The 22,262-nt window shown below is 51.5% G+C and overlaps 1 protein-coding gene across 1 annotated transcript in view; it reads left to right on the top strand.

Moving 5' to 3' along the window:
• IGSF3 (immunoglobulin superfamily member 3) overlaps positions 1 to 22,262 on the top strand; it is a 92,706-nt gene that overhangs the window by 54,296 nt on the left and 16,148 nt on the right. Inside the window, 5 exon segments of the mRNA XM_027626076.2 lie at positions 157 to 567; positions 4,948 to 5,337; positions 6,760 to 6,819; positions 9,254 to 9,655; positions 13,105 to 13,509. Of these exon segments, the coding sequence (XP_027481877.2) occupies positions 157 to 567; positions 4,948 to 5,337; positions 6,760 to 6,819; positions 9,254 to 9,655; positions 13,105 to 13,509 (1,668 nt within the window).

Genomic DNA, 22,262 nt, shown 5'->3' with positions numbered 1-22,262 from the left:
GGGCAAATCCTTCTGTTTCTGTGCCATCCGGGGTCACCCGTGGCCTCACGGTGACTGTTGAAGGCTGTGGGGGGTGGGTGGCTAACCCCCTCCCCGCCGCGAGGGTGAGGTTCTGTGGCTTTGTGACTGGGTTCCCGGGACATTTCTGTGTTGCAGTGATCCCCGACACCCTGCAGACCACGGCCGTGCCCCAGACTCTGCACAAAGTGGAGCAGGACCCCCTGGAGCTCATGTGTGAGGTGGCCACGGAGACGCTCCAGCACAGCCACCTGTCTGTGGCCTGGCTCCGGCAGCGAGGGGGCGAGAAGCCCGCGGAGGTCATTTCCCTGAGTCGAGACTTCGTGCTGCACTCCAGCAGCGAGTACGCCCAGAGGCAGAGCCTGGGGGAGGTGCGGCTGGACAAGCTGGGGAGCACCACCTTCCGCCTCACCGTCTTCCACCTGCAGCCCTCCGACCAGGGCGAGTTCTACTGTGAGGCTGCCGAGTGGATCCAGGACCCGGACGGCTCGTGGTACGCCATGACCCGAAAGCGTTCCGAGGGAACAGTGGTCAACGTCCAGCCCACGGGTCAGTCTCTCTCTTGTCCCCACTCTCTACCTGGTGGTGAGGGTTGTCCGTTGCCGGGAGGGTGTGCAGACTTCTTCTCTGGTGACCTCTGAAAGTACTAGGAATGTAGAGGGAGCCTAACTAAGATCTGACCTTCTAGTGAGTCTTGGAGAGGAGCAGGCCAGACTGAATCTGGCTTACAGACATGGTTTCTTGGACCCACGTGGAATTTTATATTTTTTCTTGAATTACAAATTCATTTTAAAAAAATTAGGAGATTTCACATAAACCATTTGTATCTGATGAACTGGGTTTGCAGTGGCTGCCCCCTTTGATGACATTACCTGTTTCGGGGACCAGTCCTGTTTCATTTGTAGAAGACATTTGAGATTATGAGCCTTCCATCAGAGGTATGAAATTATGATCTAGGGACATTTTGGCTTAAATTATTATTTTTTATATTAACACTATGTCTTAATATATGTGGTGTTTTATAATTTCCAAAATACTTTATCACATATTACTTCAGGGTCCCTCAGAAGGTCTGCAAGGTAAGTCGGCGGTGGGGCAGATGCTGAGGGCAGTTGCTTTATGGTGGGGCCCTGGGAGAAGTCACAGGGCGGGTTGTCGAAGCCAGCCTGGTGAGTATCGGCTTTCTCTGGTGAAAGACCTGGAAAAGGGGTTCCCTGAGGAGGCTGAGTGACATGTTTATAGCTGGGGTGAGAAGATGGTGGTACCGTGGGCTGGGATCTTCCCTGACTCCTTGTATTATTCCCCCACAATCTCCGACTGCCCCATGCCCCCGAGTGCAGCCAGGCTCCAGATCGGAGCTGACCCCTGTCGCTGGCTGCCTCGGCTGGTCAGGGGCGGGCTCTCCACGAGCCTTCAGTGCCCTGGCTTTGTTCGTTGTGTCATCATCGAGGTGCAGTAAGTGGCCCAAGAACCTTCCTGTGTTGTTCCTCACCTCTGGTGAGGGGCTACAGTTGGAGGTGGGGTTTGTCGGAGCTGAGCTGCAGTACAGGTGGGGTCTCCTCTTCAGGACCTGACCTTGACCTCACTGTCCCTTTTGCTACATCCAGTCCGGGGTCCTGGTCTTCTCCCGCTTCCTCTTGTGTCCTTCTAGAGCAGTGCTTCCAACTTACCTAATGGTACAGATTCCTGAATCAGGCTCCTGGGGTGGGGCTGGGGGGCCTGGGAAGCTGGATTTCCAGTACACGTCCCAGGTGATTGTCCCACTGCCCACATTGTCCAGCACAGCTCTACAGGTAATAGGGCAGAAGGGATTCTCTGGACATCTGATGGGCTTTTATGAGAAGGGGCGGCTCCAGGAAAGAGAGCACTTGATCTGCTCTGTCGGGCCCAGATCAGTTAGCAGCTTCTGGATCTTCCAGTACTAAGACATCTGGGGAAGGCACTTCATTCCATCTTTATCCTTTCCCTTTCTGGATGGCTTTAGGATCAGCTTCAGAAGTCTGGACCAAATTTTGAATCTTAATGCTTTCAAATTAGGTAGCATCAGTTAATCTTCTTTATTTTAATCTTACCAATTTGGGATTAGGACTTTCTGCATTTGCTCAGCAAATGTATTCAGACTAAGCCAGCAAGGGGAAAACTAGATATAAAAAAAAAAAAAAAAAAGTGGATGACTTTACTCTGTGCCCCTGAGCTTTTCAGGTTCGACAGTTGCAGCCCCATCTTGGCCCTTCCCTTAGTTCCTTTCGGTAAACACTCAGTAAGTCTCTGCCACAGTGAAGGTCTGGTGAGAGCCACTGGGGATTCCCAGATGAACAACTCTTGGGGCCTACGTTCAGGGAAGGGGCAGCTGTGAAGGCCGATGGCTAAGTGGGGCGTGCTGAGGTTTATGATGCTGCTGTCTGGACGGTGCCCTGGGACACAGTGACTCGGAAGTGTTCTTGCAACCTGAAGTTTTCCCTGGATGGGAGAGTGAAGGCAAATCCAGGAAAAGCAGCAAATTTACTAAGTGGAGCCGAGTCTGAAGCTTGAGGAGACAGCAGAGGGACAAGCATAAGGGCACAAAAACGTGTCCCCTGTTTGGCTAGCAGAGAGGAGTCGGCATGGGTAGAGGTTGAGTCCCAGAAATGAGTGATGAGAGGAGGAAGGAGGCCTGAGGCCCCACGTGCTGGAGTACGGAGTTCGGCCTTGACTCCATAGACCCAGTGTTTGCAAGCTGTCCTTCTTGGGATCTTAGGAGCCCTTTAGAGGCGCCTGCCAGGAGGTCCCGGAGGAAGGCATGCTGAGGGCCACAGCGTTCCCTCGCTTGCCTCAACCAAATGTTTTCTATATTGGGCAACAAAAGATTTTGCATGGAGAAACTGCCCTTTCCCCTGCCCCCTCCAAGGAATGTTTGAAAATCACTGCTGCTGACACTGGGAGGGGGAAATAGAGATTTTAAAGCAAGGAGTGACACAATGAGATCTGGGTTCTAGAAGGGGAACACCACGGAAGCCAGTGGGAGGTTGATGAAGCAGGTTGATCCTGCCGTGGCGAGACCAGGTAGGAGAGAGCTATAAGGCCAGGGCGGGTTGGCGGCAGTGCCTGGAAAGCAGGCCAGTGGGTGTTAGAGATGGAAGAACGGGGAGCACCACCACGGAACGGGAATCCACCTCCCGGGTGCCCTGAGGCCAGGGCTCTGGGCAATTCCTTGCATTGGGGTAGGGAGAGAGGGGGGAGGAAAGGTATCAAGAGCGTGCCGAGTCCTGCTTCAAAGCCTCTGCTTCCCCGGTGGTGGCAACCCTGGTTGTCTTTTCTACTGTTTTTGTCAATTTTAGTCAAGGAGTCCATCCTTCATGCAGAATCTTACAGAGATGCTCGGTAGATAAAGCACTGTCCGTGCTGAACCCGGGAGGGATGAGGGCCAGGGGGAAGCCCATGGGGTAGTCATTGCAGAGGGTCCCGGAGAACAGCAGGTCTCAGTGAGAAACAGAGAGAAACCTAGTGGTCAGTCAAGCAAGAGGAGAGAAACAGGAAGGAAGGCGTCATGGAACCCAAGGGCAGAGAACGGGTCCAGACTGAAACCTGCTTGAGAGAAGCCTTTGGTGTGATGGCGGAGGTGGGGGTGGGCGGATCATTGGTGACATTTGGTAAGTCAGTGAAGTGTGGGAGAAGGGCCAGAAGCCAAACTTCAGGGTGCTGAAGAGTGAGGGGGCATTGGAAAAAGCATAAATCAATTTCTAGAGGTTTAATTGGGTATCATCACCAAGGACCAATTGCTGTACAGGAAGGAGGTGGTTCGCTGTAAGTCTTGGGTCTTCAACCTGGGCATGGGAAGGCTTCACCAAGCCACTGGGGATTGTCCCAGGAGAGTAGAAGAGTCTCTGGCTGCCAGCCTAATTCTGAGGAAATGGAAAGTTCTGAGATCTCAAGCACCCGTTTGCATGTCTTCTGTGCCATTTATGTGGAAGAGTCTCTGGTAGCCAGCCTAATTTTGAGGAAATGGAAAGTTCTGAGATCTCAGGCACCCGTTTGCATGTCTTCTGTGCCATTTATGTGGAAGGGGTGCTTTTTTTTTTTTTTTTTTTTTAACCACTGATGTCAAGTGACTGTAATTGGGTTTACCGCAGAGCCACTGTCTTACAGATAATACAGGCACAGTTCCCTGTGGGTGTGTTCCTCTAGGCTAGGGTGGCAGAGCGAAACCCGCTCCTTTCAACTCCTGCCTCGTAGGACTGGCCTTTGGGGAACGGGAAACTGAGGCAGCAGCTGTCCCCTTCCTTCTCGAGATTTGATCTGACAGGTGGTGACTGGTGGAGAGACATTTGTTTTCACTTTGCCTGCGGAATTTTGTTAGGGATTGTCTTACCTGTGTCTTATTTCCAGTGTGCACATGGGGCTGGAGAACATGTCTCAATTATAGGTACACTTTTGAGTATTTCTTAGCATTGGGGTCAGCGCCTAGGCCACCGTGTAACTTTGTCTCTCCCGTCTCAGTGAGGGTGGGTCCTACCACATCTGCAGAAAATGTTTGTAGTCCTGTTGCTTAAATGGAGTTCTGGGAGTATAGGTCAGGGCTAGACCTGGGTAAGTGATGTCAGGAATGATATTCCTTATTGACCTCTGGGGGTCTAATCCAGGGCATCACAGGCTGCAAACAGAGCCCCCTCTGTCTCAACTGGGATGGCAAGCCCCTTAGACTGCCTGGGTCTAGCTAGCTACCTTTGAGTTCGCTCTGTGACATTCAGGAGTTTCTCTGGTCCTCAGATCCCCTGAGCATGGGTTGGATTTTTCTCCCAAGACAAGTGGGGAGGTGCCTTCCCTGTGGTTAGCACTACACAGAAGGCACGGGTAGTGGGAATTTGCTGATACAGTTGGGATAGCCGGGGGGGTGGGGGGTGGGGCCCGCATTCACCCAGAATGCATCCGTTTTGTTATTTGTTTTCTTAGACAAAGAGTTCACTGTTCGGCTGGAAACAGAGAAGCGGCTGTACACGGTGGGTGAGCAGGTGGAGTTCAGATGCATCCTGGAGGCTCAGAACGTTCCTGACCGTTACTTTGCGGTCTCCTGGGCCTTCAACAGCTCACTCATTGCCAGCATGGGGCCTAACGCCGTGCCGGTCCTCAACAGTGAATTCGCCCATCGGGAAGCCAGGGGCCAGCTGAAAGTGGCTAAAGAGAGCGACGGTGTCTTTGTGCTGAAGATCTACCACCTCCGCCAGGAAGACAGTGGGAAATACAACTGTCGTGTGACAGAGAGAGAGAAAACGGTCACCGGGGAGTTCATCGACAAGGAGAGCAAGCGGCCCAAGAACATCCCCATCATGGTCCTCCCCATCAGTAAGTAGAGAGACGTGCTGCCGCCTTCTCCTCCCCCTGGGCTGGTCTGTAGCTGGCGTCATTGAAGAGAAGTTGGGGGGACAGATGAGCGGTGTGGGCAGAGGGGAGGGCAGGGCTCGTGGAACTCAAGGGTTCAGTCAGTGCTGGCAGAGAAACCTGTTGATCTCTCTCCCTTCTCCGGCTCGCCTGCCCGCACTTAGCAAACCCCCCCGCCCCCGTTATGCAGAGCATTGGAGTGTGTTTGCAGGCTGGAAGGGGCATCCCAGAGCTGAGCGTTAACAGCCCTCTGTAAACGCCAGCCGCGCCAGCTCAGCTTGGAGGAAAATCAAGGAATCCAGGAATGGCTGTTTGCTCCCACGTGGGAATTAAATGCCCAGAAGAAGTGGGCAGATGCCTACCTTGAAATCTCACTTACGAGGGTTGGTCTTTTATGGGAGGATGTTCGATCATAAAGCACGTTATTTAAAAGGATTTGCTGTCTGGGGTTTTGGGGCATAAGGGTTGCCATTTCCCTAAGGGTCTCTTCCCTACTGAAGTTGTGTTTTCAAAGGTCAGTGGGTGGGACCCCTCCTGTCTTCCTGGAGCATAGCCTTCCTTTTAAAACTTAGCCGGTTTCCGAGGCTATGGCTGGGCTCCTGTCTCCACGGAAGATGGCCTTGTCTGGGTGGGGAGCGGTTGTGGCTGGGGACTCGGGGCACTACCTGAGTTTGCTCCTACTGTGTTTACTCATCCCCTAGATTCAGGATGTTATTAACATCTCAGTTCTCTCATAGTTCTGTTTTTAGTAAAAAGAGAATTAAAGCGTACCATGCCCTGATTTTAAACAAGACAGTGAAGTTTTTTAAACTAACCTTTAACCTTTTCTCAGCTGCTCAAACTGTTCTTTCCCTTAGCCTGTAAAGGTTACCTCTACGTTTTGATTTACACTTTTACATTTTTGATATAGTTCTCCTCAAGCGAGAAGGAAAAAGTAGACATAGGGGTCTTCTGCCACTTTTTTCTTTTCTCACCAACAGGATTCCTTTCTTTTGCACTTATTTATTTATTTTTTGAAATCTCTCACACCCACCTAATTATCTCGAAATTATTTTGTTTCTTAGACTTTTTTTTTTTTTTTTAATTTTCCTTGCAATGCCTAGCATGGTGCTTTGCGTAGGGTAGGTGCTTGCTGAGTATTTGTAGAGTTGAAATTGTTGACTTGAATGCCCACTCTCTTGACTGTTTTCTGTCGGTTTGTGCTTGCCCTAACCACGGACTCTCTCCTTTTAAATCTGCAACTAATTCTTCGTTGTTTTGTAAGGATCCAGTGAAGGGCAGCCACGCTGTTTTACTCCCCTAGATCTTTTGTACTTAAGAGATTTCCCCCCCACCCCTTCCAAGAACTTGTTTGATGATCTGTGGCCTGCTATATTGCTTTTCCAGCAGATAACTGGGTAGTTAAAGTCCCTCAGCACCACCAGATCCTGCCCCAAGGCCACTTGGGTAAGTCTACCAAAGTACAATGATCACATCGGGAATGGTGATGATACCTTGGATTTTCATGGCGCTTTTCCTTCCAAGAGCCCAAGTACTTCTGCATAGATCACTTCTTTCTCCGCTCCCACCCCTGAGGCCCAAAACATACCCATCCCACGAGTGAAGAAGCGAGAGCACCTTGCAGAGAAGCGGCCCAGCCAGTTCCGTTAGCGGTTGGGCGTGCGTGGCGTTAGGAATATTTGCTCCTCACTCCAGATCCACTGCTCTGCGCTTAGCCTGTGCTACATTGTCCGCCTCCTGGTTGGAAATTTCCCTGGCGCCCATGCAGTCAGATTCTCATTCATCTGTCCTAGTTTTCGTTTAATCCAGAGAGTTTTTAAGTTGTCGGCTGCCTTTTTCTCAGGCCCGGGGATGCGCGGATCTAGTCTTAACAGGCAGTGCTACATTGGGTCTGTATCTGCCTTTGCCCGGTCCGCCGGCCTGGTTTTTCTTCTCGGGGGTCCACGTCTCCCCCTGCAGTTCTTCCAGGCTGGCTTGAGCAGCAGAGCCCCAGGCAGCAGCCCCCATCATTACCCAGCCAGGGCTTCTGGAAGAGTTCACTGGGGTGACAGTCTGGGAATGGCAGGGACACCCTGCACGTTATTCTTCTGCCGGAGGCAATCGAAGGGATTTTTTTTTTTTTTTTAGCCCTCGATGTGGAGTTGCCCTTTCTGTTCCTCACATGGAATGATCATACTGGGGATGAGTCCGTAACCTAAAGAGGAATTATTCGTAACGAGGATGGTAATGAGACGTAATTATCTCCTCCAGGACTGTCACCGTCGGGACCCCAAGAAATAGGAACTCTTAGCCCCTCCGTTTTGCACATGAGAAATGAGAGCGTGGGGGGTGGTTAAGGAAGAACCCCAAGATTACAGAAGTAGGAAGCAGTAAAACCTGGGCCTAGAGCGCAGGTCTGCCTGCCTCCAAATCCATGCTTTTAGCCTCTTAGTGCTGTAGATGGTGGCTAAGTGGGAGACTCCTCACCTCCAGAAATCATCTTGGTATGGCTCCTGGGGGTTGCCCTCCTGAGAAAATTCCTCTTTCCCACCCTGTCCAGACGGATTTTTCACGTGGAACAAGCCAGCGCAGAATGGATAGCAGGCATTCTCACCATAGCACAAACTACCTGCTGGGGCTCGGTGCTCATCTTTGTCTGTTTCTGCCTGTGGGAGAAATACAGGGGAGAAGAGAGCGATTCAAATGCATGGTTATGGGTGTCTGCGGGTCCCCCCTCCGTGATTGGGTATGCCTCTGAATCTGGGATTTGATTTAATTGATTGATTTTAAATTGTTGTGTTTCATGTGGGTGGTACCCAGAAAATTGAAGCCGAATTAGTTATGGTGCTTTGTATTCTTTTGGGTTTTTTAAAACTCAGTATAGATAATTACACAAAATAATGTATGCATAATTAAGGCAGATTCGAACATCCAGGGTATTTATCAAAACAAAAGTTATTGGCAGTAGTAAAGTTAATCATGATCACGGTGACCACCTTTTGGAAACCTCCAAACATTGTCTTGTTTCCTTTTTAATCTTTAAAAAACTGCACAACATGAATACCACCGTCCCTATCTTATAGAAGAAGGCACGTAGAGTTGAAATGATTCGATTGAGTGACGTCATGGAGCTAAGTGAGTAGCAAAGGAGCCAAGGGAGTGAGTGGATCCTTAGCCCAGAGTTTGACTGGCAGGAGGTTTTAAGATCGAAGCAGTGGAACCAGGGCTGAATGTGGGCAGCAGGATGGAGAGCCGGTGGCCTTGGTATGTTCCTCTGCTTAATGAAAAGGATGAGTGCTTATTCCCCACCCCTTTGTGAAACGAGATGCCTGTGCCATTATTACCCACACCCAAGCAAGCTCATGTTTCTCTTCCAAGTACTTCCCATCATTTTTGGGCTGCTTGCTAATATTGCCCTGAAGGGCTCTAATGGCATATTATGGACGTTCAGCATTTATTTGTCTGCCGTAGCACCGAACGGTGGGAAGATTGAGGTGAAGTAGAATTCCCGAGTCACTCAGCTTACTGAAACTCCTGAGCTGAAAAATCCTTGAACCCCAGCTGAACAGATTCTCTGATAAATGCCTTTATGCCCCAAGGGTAAGGTCATCGTGTTGTGTTTCTTAGGTTCTGATTCAGTCTCAGGTCTTTAGACCCGCCTTATCCCACACGTTATTCTGGTACGCAGCAAAGGGCCTCCAAGGTTATGAATCTTAAGATCCTGGGGAGCAGTGCCCAGAACCAGCCAGGCTTGCGGCAGCGAGTGTCAGAGGGCTTTTATCCTCCAGGGGAACGGCACCTGCATAGCATGACCTCTGCACCCGTCCTCCTTTTTACGTCTGCGGGGAGGGTGCAGGAGGGGCCAGAAAGCCGCAGTGTGGCTCTCTGTCCCTCTTCCCAGAGAGCAGCATCTCCGTGGAGGTGACCAGCAACGCCAGCGTCATCCTGGAGGGTGAGAACCTGCACTTCTCCTGCAGCATCCGCACGGCGGGCCGGCCACAGGGCCGCTTCTCAGTCGTCTGGCAGCTCGTGGACCGGCAGAACCGCCGTAGCAATATCATGTGGCTAGACCGGGACGGCACCGTCCAGCCTGGCGCGTCCTACTGGGAGCGCAGCAGCTTTGGGGGCGTCCAGATGGAGCAGGTGCAGCCCAACTCATTCAGCCTGGGCATCTTCAACAGCAGGAAGGAGGACGAGGGCCAGTACGAATGCCACGTGACCGAATGGGTGCGGGCCGTGGACGGCGAGTGGCAGATCGTCGGGGAGCGCCGGGCCAGCACCCCCATCTCCATCACGGCTCTCGGTAAGGAAGCGTCTGGCAGTCTTTCTTTTCTTTTTTTAAGATTTTATTTATTATTTGAGAGAGAGAGAGAAAGAGAGAGAGAGAGAGCACAGAGGGAGAGAGAGAAGCAGACTCCCCACCGAGCAGGGAGCCCGATGCGGGGCTCGATCCCAGGACCCCAAGATCATGACCCGAGCCGAAGGCAGACGCTTAACCGACTGAGCCACCCAGGCGCCCCCAGCATCTGGCAGTCTTTCTGTAGGGCTGTGCGGAGACTGCTTCCCGGTCAAGAACCTTACCCCGACTTTTATCAGAGTCCTGGCAGGAAACGGATGGCACCTTCCGAAAGATTTAATTGAAGGGGCCGTTACCGAAGTGCAGGTAGGGTTGACGGGGCCAGGGGTGCACGGTGGGGCCCCTGGGGACTGGTGGCAGCTGCGGGGCGCTCACTATTTCTGCGTCCGCGTGGTAGGCATGAAGTTAGAAGAATTCTGGTCAGGGGAGCGAGGCCACCCCCAGCAGTGGTGGCCCCAGGTGGAGGAATGGTCACTGCCAAAACTGGCCCCCCAGAGCAGATCCTCTCTCGCCTACCCCCAGGCCCTCCTGCCCTGCGGTCCAGGGCAGGCAAGGGTGGAAAATCCCCCATTCACCATTTATTTAGCATTTACTATGTTCCTGGCTGAGTCTAAGCACTTAAGCTTAATTTGTCCCTAGGAATTTTCACCTAGCCAAGAGCTAAACCCGATTTTACAAGGAAACTGAGTGAGATGGCTTAACTCATTTGCCCAGGACTACGGCTTTTAAATGACACACCCAGAATCCGGACCACGGAAGCCAGGAGTCTCTCAATTTTTTTTTTTTCAAAGCCTATGCTTTTGTCTCGTCCTCCATAAGGCACCTCCTTAGGAAAGCCACTTCCTCATTAGCATGAAATTAAAAAGATACCTCGAGATTTGCTAAAACCAGAGAATTAGATTTGCTTCTCACCGGGCAGTTAAGGAGGCTTCTATCAACATTTATCTGCCTAATATAATCAGTATATTAAATTGTAAAAGGCCAGTCTGCTGCTTGTTGTCTTGTTAGGTCTTCCTGTTTATCAGGACAGCTGTGACATCAGTTGTCCTTAGTGGCTTTGTGTCGCTGGGACCGTGTTGCCCACTCTCATAGGTAGAGCTGGTGGCGCTTTTAAACACAGCCCCGTAAAGATGGCAGCCCCCGCTGCTTTTGCCCTCAACGGAGTACTCTGTCCTCCCCTCCACACTTTTTTTTTTTCTAAAAGCTTAATCCCCAAGATTGGTCCTGCTTCTTGCAGTCATCGTATTGCTCAGATTTCTGTCTGTGGAAGCTTCATCCACTGGTTGAGTTTGCCGCTCGGCTCAGTCAGCACCAGTGTGGACCTGTGGGGATGGCACCTGTGAGGAAGCGTCTGGCTATCCGGTCACGGGCATTTTTCCCATACTGTGAGGTTAGGGACGTCCAAGGAGTGGTTAGCATTCATCAGGAGCGCTTCTCTAGAGGTCACCTCACAGAATCCGCTAATCCCCTGAGATTTTTCCTCCTCACCGTATGTCTGTGGTTTCCACAGTCAGGGTCACCAGGGGCTCTGACCCAGGATTCTGGGGCTTGGTTCTGCTTCCCTGTTCTCTACCCCTGGGGCGCCTCTGGCCAAAGCCATAATCAGGGCGGCCCAAGGGGATATGGCAGGGAGAGCGGAGGGCACTGTGGGTTCAGGTTGCCTCTGACCCACACGAGTTTTCAAATTGGTGCAGTCAACATATGGCTCACTCTCAGCAGGCACCCCGGGGAGATAACAGGTGGGTACATCCTCCAGCTACCCCTGGGCCATTATGATCATTCAGTTAGAGGAAGCCAGCTGCTCCGTGCACCATGATCATGGCGTGTGCTCTGTCAAGTCTGGACAGAGTCCCTTGCTTGGAGAAGCTCTCTCCCCTACGGGTGTTGAGGCCAGGAACCCTTGGTGCGTGTCCTCTCCCCGAGGTCCTATGTTCTGCCACCCTCGGGGCAACGTATACTTCATGCAGGGGTCCAAGGGACCATCACAACCACTTCAGGCTCAAGGATGGGTCTCTGGGGCTTAACTTTTTTTATTTTAAGGATACATAAAGATAGCTTATGAAATCCAAATTAAAGATCCAGAGTTTTCAGCAACTTATGCCAACCTGTTTGCTGACTTAACCTCCCCACACAAAGCCAGAAGATTCATTCTGTGCCTGGTCTTTTACCCACAGAATTTAAAGTACTTTCCTTTATGTGTATTTTGTTTCTTCAGCTAACGACATATTTAACAAAATATGGCATGGGCCGGGTACTATTCCATGCCAAGTATGTTGCAAATATTAACTCATTTCATCCCCACCAGGACCCATTTTACGGATGGGGAAATAGAGGCAGAGAGAAGTAAAGTAACTTGCTCACTGTCACACAGCTAGAAAGTGTCACAGTTGGGCATCAGGCTCAAGGGTCTGTGCCTTTAACCACTTCCCATGGGTAACGCCACCTGATAAGAGCCCTGACTGCCATCAACTAGCAGCTTGACCGTGGTCAATTTCTATAACCTCTCCGTGCCTCTGCCTCGTCCATAAGAAACGGATGGTGCTCCTTCTCGTCCTACAAGGTCATTTTGAGGACCTGGTGAAGTGTGGCATGAGCACGGCAGTTGGCACCACGCCTGGCACACGGCGCTCAGTAAGTCCCAGTTTTATGAGCAGAACCATTGTATTAATATTAAGTCGTGTTTCAAGATGAAGGAACTCAGATAACCCCCACCGAGGAGTTGGTATCAGGGATTAGTCAGCTGCCTGTCCATAAGGAGTACCGTGACGGCAGAAGCCCGCCTCACCCCAGGTCCCCACCTGCTCAAGATCAGGCCACCTGCTGTGGCTTCCTCACTGCCCATCTCCCCTGGATTTCACAAGGAAAGTGGAAAAAGGATGGGTGAGCAAGCCTCCACTGCCCGGCCCTGGGAACATGGGACACGTCCTCCCATCTGCCTCCCCTTTCTCCAGCCCCAGTGCGCTGCGGACCAGACAGAGGAGGCGTCAGGGCTGGGGGCTGTGTCCACCTTGCAGGCAATGAATGAAGTTGGCTTGGGGGCTTTTTTCTCGTATTTTAGCATGGGATCCCAAGATTTCTGGGAATGGCTCTTCCTACAAACCTCAGTCCCTGGGAGGGGGCTGTTGGGAGGCAGATCGACATGAAGGTTTCATTGGGAAGGATTTGCTTAGTGCTGCTCAAGGAGAATTGCCTCTGGCCTCTGTCTTTGGGGTCTTGTGATCTTTTGGGCTCGTGTTTCCATGTGAGAGCTATAGTAACACTGGCCTGGGCATCAAGAGAGACCCAGAGCCTTGGCTCTGCTCCGCTAGCTTTACCAGTAGCCCCATCACTACAGCACGCCGCCCTGAGAAAGCCAGGTGTCTCCCCTAGCTGGAGTCTCTCTGCTCTCCCTCCAGAAACAGGCTTTGCGGTCACAGCCATCTCCCGCACGCCAGGCGTGACCTACAGCGACTCCTTTGACCTGCAGTGCATCATCAAACCCCATTACCCGGCCCGAGTCCCCGTGTCGGTGACGTGGCGGTTCCAGCTGGTAGGCACCCTCGAGTTCCATGACCTGGTGACCTTCACCCGGGACGGAGGGGTCCAGTGGGGGGACAGGTCCTCCAGCTTCCGAACCCGAACGGCCATCGAGAAGGCCGAGTCGAGCAACAACGTGCGTCTGAGCATCAGCCGAGCCAGTGACACGGAGGCGGGCAAGTACCAGTGTGTGGCCGAGCTGTGGCGGAGGAATTACAACAACACCTGGACGCGGCTGGCTGAGCGGACCTCCAACCTGCTGGAGATCAGGGTGCTGCAGCCAGGTCAGGGGCTCGGCACGGGGGTGGGGCGGGGGGGGTGCTGGGTCGCGGGCGCTTGCCCTGGGTGCCAGGCATGCAGGGATGGAGGGGGGCGCACATCGAGCTCTTGGCCGGCCTGCTTTCTCCGGCTGGAGAAATTTCAAATCTGTATGTGGCTGCAAGATTGCCATTCACTGGTCTGGCTGGTCAGTGGCTGACTACTGCATTTGTTTTCTCCCTCTGGTTGGTCGGTGTCATTGTTTTTGAACCATTCGAGGATCAGTGGCAGCGGTCGGGTCTCCTGCTTCTCAGTCCTTCAGCGGGTGCCTCCTAAGAACAAGGACCCTCTCCTGTCCAACCAGGACACCGCTGTCGGGCCTGGGGAACTCACCACCATTGCGGGACGTTACCAGCATTTCCCCCATTGTCCCTATAATGTCCTTTGTAGTTTCTCTTCTGCTTTTTTATTTTTCTTCTGAACCAGGATCCAATCAGGGATTACAAACCACTTTTAGTCGTCATGTCTTTTTAGACTCATCTCCTATAATCCTTGTGACTGTAGCGTGGAGGAGGGACCGTTGTCCCCCGCTGGCCGATAAGGAGTGTTGAACGTGAGAAGGAACATGAGAGGCACTTACTGAGTTTTCTCCCTCGTGGCAGGTGCTTAGGGCCCCTGGTTTTATGAGAATTTCACAACAAGCCCAGGAAAGATTCCATGACTAGCCCAGGGTCACCTAGCTGGTAAAGGGTGGAGGGAGGGTTTGAACCCTTGTGTGCCTTTCTCCCATGCCCTTTCCTGTGGGAACAAGAGAGGAGCAGGACGCTCCGCAACCGCTCCTTCACTGGACCCTTCTCCTAAGTATATGTGCTTTTGTGGTGTGCCCGGTGTTGCTTGGTTGGAAGCTGGTGGAGGGTGGAGCCTAGGCTGCAGGTCCTGTTTAGCTGCCGCCGCCGCCAGACCCCCGAACAGGAGAGCGCAGGCACCCACTCGGTGAAGGGAGGTGGGGATGAGAAGTGACTCTGCAAAGACGTTTTTCTGAGTTTGTGACCTGCCCACTTTGCCAAGATGGTTCGAACACCTGGCAAAGAGGATTTTTCTGCCCACTCACAGCCGTGGTTTGTGTCCAGCTGGTCTGCTCCGCCGCATCATATGGTCACAGTGGTGTTGCCTGAACTTTTACCCTTACCTTTACTCTTCTCACCCCATAAAAGCCCTGTTCTGCACCAGTGTTTGGGACGAGCAAGTTGTATAAATGATGGGAAGGGGTTCCTTGGTCAATTACAGCCTAAGCCTGGGCAACGAGAAGCTCAGAGAAGACGCTGTGCTGCATAAGTGGATTTTTGGGTTAATGGAGGGTTAAGCAGAGACCCCATTTTGTGTGACCTCTTGTTGTGGAAATGCCGAGGGACACACTCGCCTGCCTCACTGACTAGGACGTTCTGATTGTAATTGCACATTTTGTGGTCTCCTCTGGCCCTCAAGGTCGGGTTGTGAGCCACGGTGCCTGTCACATGGTTCTGCAGCTGTAGAAGGTAGGCTTAGCGCTGACCCCAGAACCTTGCCTGACATTGCCTTTTTGAATCAGTTCCTCATACTTGCTTGCTTCCATCCCTATCTGGAATCTAAGGCTGGAGCACATAAGGGAAGGCTTAGGAATCAGCTCATCAAAGTTCAAGTTATTTGGATTCTTTTTTTTTTTTTTAAAGATTTTATTTATTTATTTGACAGAGAGAGAGACAGCGAGAGCAGGAACACAAGCAGGGGGAGGGGGAGAGGGAGAAGCAGGCTTCCCGCAGAGCAGGGAGCCCGATGTGGGACTCGATCCCAGGACCCTGGGATCATGACCTGAGCCGAAGGCAGACGCTTAACGACTGAGCCACCCGGGCGCCCAAGTTATTTGGATTCTGATTAATTTGTGGGGTTACTAGAGAGAATAAGGGATATAGTGTATTAAGTACCTCTTGGGTGCTAGGCTTTGTGCTTACTAGCACCTATGTTTTTCTTAAAAATTCATCCAGCAGTGAAACAAGGTAGATGTTTGTATCCCCATGTGGTTTCTCTGCGAAGAAACCCAGGCTCCCATTGCTTAGGAGGCACGATGGCGGCAAACCAGCTTGTCAAGTGGAAAACCGAGATTGCAGCTGCCGGTGGGCCTTGGTCTCCTCCACTTCCAGAGTTCTCTCCATTTTCTGTCACACCATCTCATTCCTCCTGGGTGGAAAATGTAGCTGGAGAGCTAGGGGGTGAGGATCTGCTCTGAGGACCGTCTCGGGTCTTGTGGCTTGCGCTGGATTGGTTTGTGCTTTCACTGTTGAGGGAGAAGGAGCTGTACTGGTGCAGGAGCCTTGGGAGGGGCTGTTGGTCACGTGGCTGGTGCTCCGCAGTGAGCAGGAATGTACCCCGGAGGCCCTCTGGAGGCTGCAGAGAGCCTGGGTGGGTGCTGGGGCCTCACGCCACCGCCCAGGGGGTGGCTGATGCACCAGGGAGAGTGCATCCCTCTTAATGTTACCATTTCTCCTCTGTTAAATATTTATGCAGTTAGCACTTCGTCTTTCCCAAAGAGCTTCATGTTCGTTTTTCCTTTTTTCCCCCCACACACTCCCGGTTGGTGCTGCGCCTTCATGGGGGGAAGTAGAAGTGGAAAATACCAGAGGGCTGACTGTGTCAGACACTTGGCGTGTGTGATCTCATGTTGTCTTCACCCGCTAACCTGGGAGGAGGCTCTTGCTGTCCCACTTTATCAATGAAGTAACTGAGGCTCAGAGAAGTTCTGACTTGCCCAAGTCAAGTAAGTGGCGGGTGGGGGGTGAGGGTTGGGATTTGAACCCACGTGTGCCTTGTTAAAAAGCAGTGGCGTTGGATGACGAAAGGGGGACTTTGACTTTCTTTAAGGCCATACGGTCGGAGATTATGCTTTCTGCATTCAGTTAACAGCCTTATTAATGGAAGAAGTTTCGCTTTGGAGCTTGCTGGCATGGAGGAGTCTCAGCACGGGTGGTTGTAGTAGTAAGAACAGTAACAACGACACGGCAGCTAATCTTTATGGAACATTTCTTGTGTGTCTGTCACCATCCTGAAAGCTTTATACGCAATAGCTTACTTGGTTCTTAAAATACCAGGTTTTACCCATTTTATAGACGAGGACACTGACACAGACCTTAAATAAATTATCCAATGATCCATAATAAGAGGCAGAAGCAAGATTCAAATCCAGACAGTCTGGCTCCAGAACCCAAGCTCTTAATTTTATTATATTGCGTGTTTTCGAGGAAAAAAAAAAAATATATATATATATATGTACTTTTTTTCTTTTTCTTCTCAGGAATCCTCTTTGGTACCAGGTACTTTTATTTGACCTCTCTTCTCTCTGGTGTACCATCCTTGATTTCCTGACACCCATTAGCAAATGCTTAAATTTGTTTTTTTCAAGTTGGGGTCACGAGGTACCTGTAGAGGTTCCGGTCTCCTGATGGTGTAGGAGTTTAATTTATGCCTCCTCTAACTCCCGTTTCTTCAGACTTCTGCCACAAGATGGCTCCTAAGACTTGGGGATACTAGAGCTCAGAACCAGTGCTGGCTTCTCTTCTTTCTGTTCTCCCTCCATTCCTTGCCCCTCAAAACAGGGCTTCTTATCCCTGCTCTGGTGTTTTCCCTAGGAGCGTCCCCCACCACCTGCCCCCACCCCCTTTTAAGAATATTTTGTCAAATATTCTTATTCCAATAGAATCATAGAGAAACCCAGGGACCGTTGGCTCTCTCGTGCTGGTCCATGTGTCAGCCTTTCACTGCTCATGTCACCTGCTCCCAAAGGGCTCTGTGTGATCTGTGCCCCCGACCAGCCCTTGCCGGGGCCCCCTGCTGACCTGACCACATCACAGGTGTTTGATTCATTGAAATCTCTGGCTGGATGGCACGATCGATTGTGGATCTATTATTGACCATTCTTTTTACCTACTTCCTGCTCCATCTGCACATCCCCAAGGAAATCTTCAAGGAATGCCATCACTCCCATTTTGTTGATTTAGCTTAGCCTGACTCCCATCGATCACAGGGGGTGACCCCCAAGGGGCCTTTAGGCAAGACTTTAAGCCGGTTCAACATATTCGATTCTTCACTCTTAATCATTTCTTTTCTCTCTTAATTTCCAAGCATCACTTTGCTTCCTTCTGATTTTCTTTAGCACCAAAAAACACTCTCCAATTACATATCCCTAAATACAGGAACAATAAGGGAAATGTCAGCACTCATTTTCCAAATGTTTATGACCCTCTCTTGGTCTGGCTATTAAATATTGCACATTCAAATTGACAAAGCAATAAACAAGCTTCCAGGAGGAGAGCCTCCGGTGTAGAAAGCCGACTTGTCAGTGGGTGTATTCTGCTGGGATTTTACTGATGGGTAGTCGGGATGAATATTTAATACCCTGTGGGTGCTGCCAAATCCGTTTTCTCCAATTTCTTACTGCTGACCTGGCAGATTGGGAGGGCTGAGCGCTTTTTTTTTCTTTTTTTTTTTTTCTTTTTTTTGACTTGCATGGGTCCAGGACGTGTGAACGGTGGCTGTCCTTGTCATAGTCTGGTGAGTGACAGCCCGCCTCATCCCAAGTGGGATTGGCCCCTACTTTCTTTTAGGAGAACCTGGGGTTCATTCTCCTCGCATGCCGAGTACATGTGGCTTCTGCCTGCTGAGTGCTCAGAGACAGTGAGCAGGAGTGCCAGAGCCCTAGGGGAGCCCCCAGTCCTCCCTCACCTCCTCAGGCCCCGTTGTCATGGTGACGCCAGGTGCACCTGTTTGCAGTCAGCGCAGAAGGGTCATTGCTCTGTCTGCAGACAGTTAAGGCAGGGCATGTCTGGGTTACTCCTAATTAGCTGTTTCCACTTCCAAACTTTTGCTGCTTTCTCCTCCCTCCTCCCTCCCACTGCCTTCTGCAAGCATATTTGAGCACCTACTGTGTGCCAGTTTCCATGCTGGGTGCTGCAGCTGCAGACAGGGGTGTGTCCCCGTTCCTGCCTGGCAGGCTGTCCTGCGGCCTGGGAAGGCGGAAGCTCGGGGAAGAGTCACAAGGGTGGTGGGAGAGCTGGCTTGGGGGATGTGCCCAAGGAGGGAATCGGCTGGCGTGGGCGCGGGCAGTGGGACAGTTCAGGCTTGGAACAGAGTGTACGGAGAACATCATGGAGGGAGGAAGCAGCACGCATGTTTTGATATGACTGAAGCATGGGGTCAGGGAGGGCTCTGGCCCCAGGTATGTTGGTGAGGGCAGGGGAGCCCCTTTTATTTATTTTTTTATTATGATGTTATGTTAATCACCATACATTACATCATTAGTTTTTGATGTAGTGTTCCATGACTCATTGTTTGCGTATAACACCCAGTGCTCCATGCAGAACGTGCCCTCTTTAATACCCATCACCAGGCTAACCCATCCCCCCACCCCCCTCCCCTCTAGAACCCTCAGTTCAGGGGAGCCCCTTTTAGACACCAGAGCATGGAGGGTCATCATATGTGATGGTTAAAAGCAAGGACAGACCAGGCAGCCTGGGTTTGAATCTGGGCTCTACCATTTATCAGCAGTCTGACCTTGGCCAGTATCTCTAAAACTGGGGATAATGATACTTATTTCATAGATCTGGTGGGAAGCAAGTAGTCAGTATTTATGAAGTGCTTACAGCAGTGCTCAGCACATAGAAAGGCATCTATAATTTGTTAAATAAGACATTTTTTTCTAAACTGAGCAATCAGGAGTTCTGCTCATGCTCAGATCATATAATCCTTTTTGTAACAATTTAGAATAGTCCCTTTACTACTATTAAAATGAAATTCCTAGACTGTATAACATTCCTACTCACATAATCTTTAAAAATTGTTACAGTGCCCTCATTGTGGAATAAAGGATGATTTTTTTTTAGAAGTAGTTCATAACACAGTGATGCGTTGTAACACGTCCGTGCTCAGGGACAGCTATCTGGGCGGCCACCTGCTGCCCTGTCCCTAGAAATACCGACTGGGTGTCAGGCCCGTCTGCCCAGGAGGTGCTTCTGTCCCCTACACGCTTTCTGAAATCCTGAGCACCTCTTGCAGCAATGCCAAACAAAACAAAGGAAAACCCTCCCTTCATTTCCCTGGCATATATTAAAACCACGCAAAATTAAAAAAAAAAAGTATTGTGATAGTAAAATGCAAGTAGGTTCTGAGCTCAGGGACAGAGTTTTCCCCCCACATGAATGTCATTTGAAAGTCATGCAGGACCCGAGGCAGAGGTTTGTTGCATGGAGCCATCCCAGACCTGGGTTTACATCTATCGCTGGCTCTCATCCACTGAACACCCCCCTCCCCCACTTCCAATCAATGCGACAAGGAAAGACCTGCCCACAGATTTCCCTGATGTCCCTGGGGGCATCGCTGCCCTGCTGAAAACTGCTGTCCTGAGGAGCCACAAGCAGGCCCTAAGCTGGGAGCAGCGAGCTCCCGTTTGCAGCTTAGGAAGCTCCCGTTTGCAGCTTAGGAAGCTCCCCCTGGTGGAAGAATGAAGGGGAGTAAGTCGGAGGTGGAGACGGACCATTAGAGACGATGGACTCTGAAAAACAAACTGAGGGTTCTAGAGGGGAGGGGGTGGGGGGATGGGTTAGCCTGGTGATGGGTGTTAAAGAGGGCACATTCTGCGTGGAGCGCTGGGTGTTATGCACAAACAATGAATCATGGAACACTACATCAAAAACTAATGATGTATGGTGATTAACATAACAATAAAAATTATTAAAAAAAAAAAAAGGAAGCTCTCCCTGGTGCGGGCGGGGGCTGGAGAGCTCCCGTGCAGGCTGAGTGTAAGGCTGGGCAGAGCTTCTAGGGACTCAACTAGGGCATGACCATGGGGAGAGAGAAGAGCAGGGGCTTAAGATGTAGGGACTGTAGGGTGTAGTAGCTGCTTGACTGGCAGGTGTCTTTGCCGTTCCCATCTCTGAGGGTGGGACGGACACACACACACACACACAAACACACACACACACACACACACACACACACACACACACACACACACACCATTCATTCCTCCCCCCCTAGCTTTCCCTTCTTGGCAGACTTGCTTCCCTCAACTTGACAGACGTCTGCTGTCCAGCCACTGGCCCCCCTCTATGCCTCACTCTTCTGATCACTGTCACATGTCTTTAATAAAGCACAGTGTTCCTTCTCTCTCCTCTACTCCTTCACTGCCTGCGTCTCCTCACTTGTCCTCTGGCTCTGCGCCCCCCCCCCCCCCCCCCCCCGCACAGAAACTGCTCCATCCTGCGTCACCAGCAGCCGCCTCAGCACCACACCTGTGGCTTCTCAAACTCTGTGTGCCTCTGACTTCGCTGGAGGGCTAGGGAAACTGCCCCTCGCTGCCCCCCCCCCCCGCCGCAGCTTTGTGATTTAGTGGTCTCAGCCGGTCCCCAGGGGATGCTGATGCCCCACATGGCGCTCTGAGAACCGCGGATGGTCAGCGGCTGGTACGCGCTCCAGGCCCCTTGCAGCCCGGCGGAGGCGTACCTTTCTGACTTCATCTGCAGGACTGACCATTTGCTCTCCCCGAATGTGGTGCACAGAGCAGTTCCCACCTTTGCTCCCCTGTCCCCTCTCTCATGGGTGTCCTCTCGCTCCCCTCCTGTGCCTGGCTAACACCTACTCACTTGTTTTTCAAGGGCTGAGCTCCGACGTCACACACTTTGTGAAATGTGCAGTCCCTCCCGTCGCAGTCAGGATTAAACGCCTCTCCTTTATCTTCCCATACCTCCAAAAGATCAATCGCCTCTTTATTCAATCATCCATTTCTTAATTTGTTTAGCAAATGGTTGGGTCACAGTCTCTGCCCTTCAGATGCTTATAATTTCGTAGGAAAGAAGAGGCCTTTAAAAAATGAACCTCAATGTGAGGCAGCCTGTAAGAGCTCTCGCAGGGTGTAAGAGAATCGTTACTGATGGAAGAAAGGAGTTCTGGGGGGGTGGTGCACACAAAGCAGGGTCCGCAGGATGGGGGGTGAAGTTGGCCGGTGAAGCCACGGCTCCCCCCTGCTGCTGAGTCCCTCCAGATGCCTCTCACCACCTGCTATACGCTGTCTTTGCTGTAACACAGCAGCCTCTCCCAGAATGCCAAACCCATGATCCCACCCAATAAGAGGCCTAGGAAGGGAACTCTCCAGATGCAGAAAGGGCCTGTCCCTCAAACGGGGCACAACCTGGCTCCAGGAGCCTCAGGCGCCCCCTGGAGGCAGCACGAGCGTGAGCCTGAGCCTGAGCCTGAGCCTGTGCTAGCAGGTGGGGCCTTGCCCCGCAGCCTCTCTTCCTGCCCCTTCCTCCCGCTGACTCACTTGTTGGGTATTAAACCAGCCTCTGCTCCTGGCTTTCCTATGACCTGTGTGCGGTTGCCCTCCCTATAACCATTCCTTCACAGGGGCCCCGTCCAGGGGTTCTCAGGCTCTAAGGTGCTCAGGAATCACCCAGGGATCTTGTTGTTAGAGGCAGATTCTGAGTCGGTGGGGGGTGGGTCCGGGAGTCTGCCTTTTTAACAGGTTCCCAGGTGACGCCAGGCCTGGGCCAGGGGCTGCACATTTAGTAGCAAGTTGGTCACTTAGTTTGACAGTTCTGGGTCTCATGGTGTGCTTTGCATGTGGCACCGAACCCAGAGACCAAAATGAAATGGAAATAGTAAAAACGTATTACACGTTTATGTTATACCAGGCTCTGTACTAAACTCTTTCTATAGACTGTTGCGTTTCGCCGACACAACACTGCTATGAGGTGTT

Source organism: Zalophus californianus, chromosome 4, assembly GCF_009762305.2.
Source record: "Zalophus californianus isolate mZalCal1 chromosome 4, mZalCal1.pri.v2, whole genome shotgun sequence".
Lineage (NCBI taxonomy): Eukaryota > Metazoa > Chordata > Mammalia > Carnivora > Otariidae > Zalophus > Zalophus californianus.
This window is presented reverse-complemented; position numbering and strand designations above follow the sequence as displayed.